Here is a 10,168-nt window from a genome sequence, read left to right as displayed (position 1 = left end):
CACAAAGACGCCAGGCATCATCTCACTGACGGGTGACAGAGCTTCCTTGAGGGCTGTGCACCGCTCCCTTGAAAGCACTCCTTACCACTGTTGCACTTATGTGGTACAGGGTCAGCTCGAGCAAAGACGTGGCTGGTTCTTGGGGACTCATGGGCCCAGCCACCTGCCACACAAGTACCAAAAATTGGGGGGAGATACAGCCTTATTTAGCCAAAACATAACTTCATTCCCCCACCCCTCCACCCACCATGGAGCCCAACAAGAGGAGGTTGTATGGCAGGGACAAAACCACTGGCGACCCCAGAGGTAGCGGGAGAGTATACACGGGTAACCACTGGGGGACCTGGGCAAGGGTGACTCCAGGACAATAGGAGCCACAAGGCCCCCCAGTGCCCATTTGACTCTAGCCAAAGTACAACCAACTGATTAACCTGGTCGGGCCCAACCAGGCCGCCTATCTAGCCAGAATAAGGGACCAAATAGGTGTATTGTTAGCTACAGAGATGATTATGGTGATATGCAGATGGGTAGATGGGAGAAAGTATTAGCAGATCGGGATGATGCTAGAGTATGGAAAGTAATCAACTGGAAAGGTGATATGGACGTAGGTTTGAATAAAAGTGATGATGCACCAAGTGGCAGTGATTTCAAGGTTTATTTGGAGGAGGTACTGAACCCACAGGATATAATGAGTGAGGCTGTAGTGAACATTGAGACAAACGTCAATATTCCCATCCTTGACGAACCCATATCACCCATCCAGGTTGAGGCACAGGTTCGTAAAATGAAACCCAATAAGGATTGTGGACCTGACAGGTTACCACCGGGTCTATTCTCATTATTTAGTGGTAGGTGAGGGCGTTCACCATCCACTCACTCGAGGTAGCGCTGCTCTCGGGTGTCTGCCGTTTCCTCTCCTCCCTCCTTTCCTTCCTTCCTCTGTCTTTCTTTCCTTCATTCTTTCCTCTTCTACCTATGGATGAGTGACAAGCCAAATGGTTTCCTGTACACCATGAAACACTGAGTGGTAATCATATAACCAAATTATGGCACCTGGTGGTTTAGTGTGTAATTGTGGCACTCCAATCGGATTGAGCCGGTGATTGTTTCTATCCAAGGGATGGTTGGGGTTATTTCTCACGTAATGCCACTCAGGGATGAGTGAGGCTGGTCACTCTCATCTTAAATGTCAGAACCAACATGCCTAGCCCCGGGGTCCTCTGCTCAACATGGGGCCAGGTAGGATTGGATGGATGGATGGACTGTTCTCATTATTGTCACCTCAGTGGATATTAACTCTTACAACGTTGTTTTACAATATTTTTCTATCTGGCATTAATACGTTACAGTGGAGAATGGCAAAGCTCTTCATGGTATTAAAAAGGGCTGTAGGAAAAACCCTACCAATTACCGAGACATTAGTATCATCAACAGCATTGCCAAACTGTATGACATGGTACTATGTGATCGGTTGACACAATGGTTTAAGCCGTATCGTGAGCAGGCGGGGACACAGAGTGGGCATGGGTGTACCGAACATGCGGCTACCTTCTGCCTCCTTACCGATATGACTAAACACAAGAGACTTATCTTGTATGTTACTTTTGTGGACTTCTCTAAAACGTATGATTTTGTCGCAAGGTCAGTATTGTTCAGTGTATTAAAGTGACTGCGTTGTGGTATGGTAATGTCATCAGCCCTGATGGCCATGTACAGAGTTACAGAAACTGTAGCAGGTACGACAGAAGTGTCAACAACACTGGGTGTTAAACAGGGATCGCCCACCTCGTGTATTCTTTTTCTCATTTTTGTAAATTGTTTAATAGAATAATGAGGGAGAAATGTACCCCAGATGGCTTTCCGCAGTGGTTACATATCTTGGTATTAATGGATGGCACTGTTCTGTTGGCAACGAGTAGGCAGCGAATGATTGAGAAAATAATGTTATAATGGTAATGCAAACATACTGTACAGATTATGGCATGAAAATAAACCGAAGGAAGACCAATGTTCAATGTAATACATGGTGGCATTGGTGATAATGACCCATTATTGGTGAATGATATGGTGATTGAAAACTTCACTAAATATACATATTAGGTTCACCCTTTACCAGTGATGGCTCTGTCACATCATCGATTATATCACATGCAAGAAGCAAAATGTGTCATCTTCTGAAATTTGTTTCATATTTAAAGAAAAATAGTGATGTCTCATTTATAGTGAAACAGAGTATTTGAGGCAGTGATATCATCATTATTGTATGGGTGTGTCATGGTTATGCGGTGATTTGAAGCCTATAGTGAACTTTATAAGTGGGCAATTAAACAGCCGTTAGGAGTGAGAACAACCAATTTGGTTGGTTTGTTGATCTGGGCATGCTGTCTTTACGTGATTTGGTTCAGTAGAAACAGCATAAGTTTTTTTTTTTTTTACTAAGACTAGAGAGTCGAGGAATTACCCTATGGATGACCCATTCATGTTTGCAGTTAGGACTATATTCAACTCAAACACACCAACTGCCAGGTATATAATGTTAAACAAAGAAGTACCAAACTTAAACAGTTATATGACTAAGATGCAAGAAGCAATATCTCGCTCAGCATCATCTAAGTGTGTTATATATAGGGAGATGAACCCCAGTTTTAACGTCCATGATGTATATAGCCTACTAGGAAACGAAATCTCAATGACATACACAGGATTTCGTTCATTAGACGCAGAGTTTCAGGACATGATTTGTGTATTGAGACTGAGAGATGGAACAGGAGGGGGCGGGGTCACCACCCAGTTGAGGAACGTCTTTGTATCTGTGGTGACATACAGACTGAACGACATGTCGTCCAACACTGTATGCAGACACAACATACATGAGATATGTACAATTATACCGCAATAGAGGAACAACTTTCAGGCAGATTTTTGAATGACAAGTTTTGTCTTATTATTCACAATGTTCTTAAGGTTTACATGTAAGTTTACATTTATCTGGTGAAGTTCTCTTGAGGTGTGTATACAGCTTTGTTTATTTGTATTAGTAATTTATACTTTATTAAGAGAAAACAAATTATGTGTGTTATAAATATATCTAGAGTTTATTTCGAGTTGTTAGTGGTTCCGCTGTTCAGCGAGAGTAAATTGCTGCCAAGCCTGTATTTGTTCTCTTGGGTTGAAATATGTATATGTGTATATGTGTGTATGTTTGTATGTATGTGTGGATGTTTATGTAAATGTATGTATATATATGTATGTATTTGTATGTGTATATGTATATGCATATGTATGTGTGTATGAATGCGTATGTATTTTTTGCCTTGGAATATGTTTTACTACCGTAACTCAATATATTGATTGTGTACTCCAGTTTCTTCTACTTCCATGTGAAAAAAAAAGAAGTTTTTTCTTGTTATAATTAAGTATATTTGGTGGACTACATTTGTGTAAGAAGTTTTTGTCCTTTTATTCAGTGTCGAGACGTCCAGAGTTGTTACACAGTCTCCAATTTGTATTTTATTTTACAAATGTAAGCTGTGGTCAGTAAGCTATCTATCTATCTATCTATGTGTGTGTGTGTGTGTGTGTGTGTGTGTGTGTGTGTGTGTGTGTGTGTGTGTGTGTGTGTGTGTGTGTGTGTGTGTGATCTGGGAATGGTACAATTAGAACGACCAGGCAAATAATGTGTATGATTCTCACGGTGTCCCTCAAACATAAAAATTGTCAATTTTGCAGGTGTCATCTTTCTCCCATTCCCACTCCCTATGAACTCATGACGTTTCAGCTCATTATTTCCAGAACTCTCCATCTGAACGGATATTGATTCCGACTTTCTTTTGCCCAATTTTCTATGAATGGAAAGGTTTTGCAGGCTCTCAGTTATTTATTTCTTCCTAGATAAGTAACGAAAACAGATATGGAGTGCAAAGTAGATACATTTTTTCAATGCTTATGACTTGTTTTTTCTTCTGTGCAAATGGATGGTTTATTAAGTGAAATTTTCGTTCATAAGTATCCCCAGCAAATCATTCAGGAAGAGGTCATCTTTTTAGTTTGCTCTAGCTCATGTCTGGTAATACTTGTTAAAAAGCTACTGGAGGAAGAATCTAATCGCTTCATTTTGAAGGGTTTCTGCAGAGCTATACAGTGGTAGCTGCAGGTACCTGACAAAAATAACAACAGTAATAATAACAATAATAGTAGTAGTAGTAGTAGTAGTAATAATAATAATAAAAGTCCTCGTAGTGATAACATTAATCCTTCTAGTGTCTCATGTTCATTTTTATTTTTCCAGAAACTATTATGCAAATGAACAGGATCGTGGCAGCAGCAGTTGTCCGTTGCTTTATTTTAATTATGGCTGCGTTAAAGTCTGTGGATGGTGATCAACTGTACCCAGGTTAGAATAAGTACACATTCTGTTGCATGAAATGAGTTTTTTCTAATTCATTCCAATATCAGTAAACTCGCAGAAATGTACTTCACTTTTGGCTAAATTGTCATGCATAGTAATGCATAAAACATGACAATCAAAAACTTCTGTATTTCATTTTCGACTACATTCTCAGGCACAGTACTGAATATTGCATGACAATGCTGTATTACGGTCGTGTTTTGAAAGTGCCATAAACACCTTAACTGAAAAACGTTGCCCACATATTTATATTGTCATATAATGAAGCTACAAAAGTTTCTGCCTGATTTTATTTCTTATCTGGTAGAGGGCCCAAGTTGGTTTGGAAGTGTTAAACACTGTTTCAGAAGTTTGCCATGTTCAACCATAATTCAATAAGTTCGTTTCGTTTCGTTTCGTTTATAAAGGTTCCAACATGCTTGCATGCATCGGTCATGGTCATCTAATGGTGGTTTTCCATGCTGCACAGTCTCTGACAGCCCCTTTATTCAGTCCTTTATCCCTAAGGTCACATTCAGTGACCTCAACCCAGGACATTTTTTAGTCTAAATCTTAGAGCCGTACCCCTAACGTTAACACGTCTCACTTTCTCCACTCAACTGTCTTCCCCCTTCATCTCCACATGACTAAACCATCTCAATCTACCTCCCCTCATCACAACATCAATACACTCCCGTTCCATCCTTCCTCTTAAGTCTTACATCGTAATCCTAGCCCCTCCCCTCAGGTCTCATGTTCAAGGACGAACTGCACATCCACCCATTCATTGTCATTTCCATACGTTTGGGCCTGGAATTATCCTCTTCCTTTACTGCCCAGGTCTCACCACCATAGACCATTACACTCTTAACACGTGTCACACACACACACACACAAAAAATCCCTTAGCACGGAGGTAGAGCCCTCTCACTGTCAGGAGAGGCAACAGCTTCCTGAATTTCTTCCAACCACTCCTCACTCTAGCCACAGAGAAAACTCCAGCCCTACCTCCAGCACATGTCACCCCAAAAATAAAAGTCTTCCATATACATAAAAGACTCACCAGCGTGATCAATCCCTTCAAATCTGACAATCTCCACATGCTCTCCCTGACACCACTCACATGAAATCAGCATTATCTCGCTGTCTGCCACTAAAACCACTACACCTCTTAAGCACCCAATTATCACATCACAGTGCACAAGATCGAAATACTTCCCATGCCCTTGTGGCAAACCGTCCATAGCCATGCCCCATCTTATTTGACTGTAGCCTACTGCCGCCAAACCTAGATACCATCACCTTTGTTACCTGCAACAACGAAACTAGAGGAGGTTATGTATCCTCCTATGTTTTGTGTCTGTCTGTCTGTCTGTCTGAATATCCAGGTGATATCTCCAAAAGTTCTTAATCAATTTGAATCAAATTTTGTCAAAGGGTCGGCCATGGACAAATAAAGAAATTGTTAAATTTTGGGGCAGAAACATATGCAAATTCTATTTAATAGCAATGGCATAGGCTGAGGCATCTGCTCTCTTAACCCATACTGTCTGGCTGACATGTATACATGTCCTGCTGGGGCCATCCGGGGATCATTTTTTTTTTTTAATGCAAGAAAGAAGGAACCAAAGCCCAGGAGCCCGCAAACTGTTCTTTCCAAGAAAAAACAAAACCAATACAAAAGAGAGCCAAAATCAAGATCTGTTCATTTTGAGATGCCTGGACACACTGCATTTGAAAGACTGGAGATCCTAGGAAGTAGGAAGTACAGACACAGGGAGACAGTTCCAGAGTTGACCTGTTGCATAAATGAAGGACTGGGAGTAACGGTTAACTCTTGCATTAGAGAGCTGCACAGAAAAGGGATGAGAGTTTGTTGCTAGACGAGTGCTACGCACCCATCATAGTCGTGGAGGGATGCAAGCAGACAGTTCAGAGGAGCAGTGACCATTGAAGAAGCGATTGAAAAGAGGTAAAGATGCAACAGTGCAGTGAAGAGACAGGTTGAAGGGAGCCAGTAAGAGGAGCAGAGTTGATGAGATGAAAAGCCTTTGACTCCATCCTATTGAGAAGGGCTCTACGTGGGGAGCCTCCCCACACATAAGAGTTGTACTCTAAACAGGGGCAAATAAAACCCGTGTATAAAGTCAACAACTGTACTGAGGTAAAGAAGGTATGGAGTCAGCTTAGCACACCTAATCTCTTGGAAGCAGATTTTACAAGAGATGTAATATGATATTTCCAAGATAAGTCCCAAGTGAATGAAACCCCAAACATGTTCAAGGATGATGCAGGATTGAGCTGGATATTATTAAACATTAGTGGGTACTCCTGTGGAAGACTATGTCAGATTGATAGGTGTAAAAACTGAGTTTTTGATGCATTAAACAGAACAAGATTATTTTTACCCCAGTCAGAGATACGAGCCAAGTCAGACATTAGGTGTGCCATAGCCTCATCTTTGTTTGTTGAAGTAACTGCTGAGATGGACGTGCGGGAACCGAGTGGAAAGGTGAAGGGTGCAATCATCAGCATATGAGTGGACAGGATTAGATGTACAGCTTAGAAGGTTATTGATGGATAAAGGGATGAGAGTTGGTGATAAGACAGAGCCGTGAGGAACACCGCTGTTGATAGATCTAGGAGAAGAATGATGGCCGTCTACAACAGCAGCTATAGAACGACCAGAAAGGAAGCTAGAGATGAAGACACAGATAGAAGGATAGAAACCATAAGAGGGCAGTTTGGAAATTAAAGATTTATGTCAGACTCGATCGAAAGCCTTTGAGATGTCAAGTGCAATGGCAAAGCTTTCGCCAAAGTCCCGAAAGGAGGATGACCAGGAGTCTGAAAGGTAGGTGAGAAGATCGCCAGTGGAGCGTCCCTGATGGAACCCATACTAACGATCAGAAAGAAGGTTGTGATAGGAGAGATGCTTGAAATTTTTTATTATTAAGAATTGACTTGAAAACTTTTGAGATACAGGATGTTAAAGCAATTGCACGGTAGTTAGAGGGTTGGGAATGGTCACCCTTCTTGGGACTGGCTGAATGAGAGCAAACTTCCAGCAAGAAGGAAAGGTACGAGTTGACAGACAAATGCGAAAGAGTTTACCTAGGCAGGGTGTAATCACTGAAGCACAATTCTCGAGGACAACAGGAGGGACTCCATCAGGCCCATATACTTTGTTAGTATTGAGACCAGTAATGACAGAACATCAGCTGAAGAAATCTGAATGTCAGCCATGAAGAATTTAGGGGGGAAGTGATGGAGGAACAGCACCGGAATCGTCTGAGGTGGAATTGGAGGAGAAAGTCTGAGTGAAGAGATCTGCTTTATCAGTAAAAGAAATAGCTACAGAGCCATCACAACAGAAAAGAGGAGGGAAGGATGATGAGGTAAGGTTTTTGGCAAGGTGCCAGCAGGAGCAGGAAGAATTCGAGTTGGAGAGTTGAGAGCATTTAGTATGGGTGAAATTATTTTTAGCAAAGCAAAGAACAGACTTAGCATGATTCCGGGCAGAAACATAAAAATGATGTGATTCAGGGGTGGGTTGGCTCTGGTACCCTCTATAAGTCCTCTCCTTGTTGCAGCCAGCATTAGAACAAGTGTGATTAAACCAAGGCTTTCTTGCATTAGTCAAAAGATATTAGAAGGAAATGTATGCTTCCATGCCCGAAAGAATAACCTCTGTAGTGCACAAGGCACACTCAGATGGCTCCCGACCATGGAAGCAATAATCATTCCATGGAAAATCAAAGAAATACTGCATGAGGGCCTCCTAATCTGCAGCTCCAAAGTGCCACACACCTTGTTCCTGACCGCAAGTGTCACCATCGCCGACCTACGCACCTGTTTCACCTGTTCCCAGCACCTGTTCCGAACTCATCATAAATCCTGCCCCCACGGTGCCACTTACCACTGTCTGCCCACTGCCATTCTCTGAATTTCCAACTCAACAGCTGTACACCTGCATTGTACCAACATCTGCCCTAACCCCCACCACCGGCCCCGACGCCGCCACACCCTGCCCTCACATGTAGTCTGCTTTAAGTGAGCCTCCTAGGACCACAACTCCCTGCCGGTGACCCATCGGAGCGTCTCTTCCCATCTCGACTTAAGCCCAGTGAGAAGTTCCGCCTCTTCTAAGACTCATCCAACACATCGCTCCAGTCTCGTCCCCAGCCACTCTCATCTCTGACCAGCTGTCCCTCCAGCGCCGCCCAGCCCCACCCCGCCCCAGCCCCGTTACGCCAAGCCACACCTGCACGTCATACATCTCGTCAATCCCGTCTCTACTGTGTAACTATAGTATACCTTACCTTTCTATAGAGATTATCTTCGATTTTCTCTACAGATTGGATATTTTGTAAATATTCCATCTCACTTCCATTACCCCGTTTTCAGCTTCACCTACGTTATTTAATATCCATCTCATCCTTCACCTTTTATTTAAACCCTCCATCCCCTCACCTTCATTCGTTTTCACACCTACTCATGTATTACGTTTTCTCATCTTTATATTATACATTTCCATCTACATATCCATCTTCATCCTTCATCTCATCTTCCATTAACCGCTTAACACCAGCCCTCTCGACCTGGAAACATCACCTGATCATACACCGTCTACCGACTCTAACACGATCACTCACTTAAGAAGTGGCAAAGAGTACCACCGACCTGTACCTCAGACTCCCGTTTCACTTCCCGCAGAACCACTTACCACCCATCCTACACTCGTAAATCCAGATACCTCCTCCTCTACCCCTACCTATACACTCCCTTCTTCTTCCTCTACTCCTTCCCCTATCGTTCACTCTCCTGCCTCACTTCATACCCTGTCTTACTCGCCCTTAACTACCACTACCTTCTCTCTCTCCCACTCTTCTTCTTCCGTCACTTCCACACTTCCAGCCATGGCCACCCCTCCACAGTCTATCTATCTCGACGATGCCAATCGTCCCAAATTTACCGGCCAGGACCCAACTTCATCTGTCTATGATTTCCTCAGAGAAGTCGAAACCGACATCCGCAATCGGCAGATTACCAATGAATCGCTCAAAGTAGCCTCATGGATCGCTTGCACCATGGCAAATTGGACATCGGATCCGTGATCCGTGCAGGACATTTCTATAGCATTAATACCTTTGCTGATTTTCGTACAGAACTCCTCAGCCTTTGTTGCCAGCATTCAAATACTGCGTCTCTCATGGGATTCATTAATCTTCTAAACCAAATGGATGAGGACTTGAGGGTCCCAGCACAACATGCCAAGCTTCGCGAAGCTGCCGCCGCCATGAAAGCAACTAGTAGCGAGATGCTCCAATTGTCATAAGGACTTTGTAGTTAATTGTAGAGAAGTATATTTTAGACTTGTGGTCGAGCGGCTTTTATATCTTGTAGTAGTTTCCCCACCAGATGTCATGTAGTGACGGGAGAGGTAAAGAATAGTATGGGACTATTTTTATTTGTCTTGGAAATATTAAACAGGTATAATAGTATAAGTCCTGGGTAGCTACCTCCCTGTCTCGCTATCTCTCTCTCTCTCTCTGTTCTAAAGCTAATCTCCGTCTCGACCTCTCTCTAGGGTCGCTTGTCTCCTTCTCAACTCTCTTTCCTCACATCTCGTGTAGTAGGGTGTGTGTGTCACGCACCTTCCTCATGGCAACAGAACTTTCTCACGAGAGGACTGCTGACAGCTAACTGAATCATCTCCTTACTGGCCGCTGTCGTCAGCTTTCCCCCGTGTAAGCGTTTAGCGCTGCTCGCTTCTCGCAA

At 42.9% G+C, this 10,168-nt stretch overlaps 1 protein-coding gene across 1 annotated transcript in view; it reads left to right on the top strand.

Annotated features, from left to right (window-relative positions):
• Positions 1 to 598: 598 nt before the first annotated feature.
• Positions 599 to 10,168, top strand: part of LOC145397162 (putative glutamate receptor) — an 85,797-nt gene continuing 76,227 nt past the window's right edge. Inside the window, exon 1 of the mRNA XM_080270358.1 lies at positions 599 to 775. Coding sequence (XP_080126484.1) covers positions 599 to 775 — 177 coding nt within the window. The remainder of the gene's footprint in view (positions 776 to 10,168) is intronic.

The sequence above is a fragment of the Coenobita brevimanus genome, chromosome 40 (genome assembly GCF_032717465.1).
Source record: "Coenobita brevimanus isolate Jiangsu-jjx chromosome 40, ASM3271746v2, whole genome shotgun sequence".
In the NCBI taxonomy this organism is placed as follows: domain Eukaryota; kingdom Metazoa; phylum Arthropoda; class Malacostraca; order Decapoda; family Coenobitidae; genus Coenobita; species Coenobita brevimanus.
This window is presented reverse-complemented; position numbering and strand designations above follow the sequence as displayed.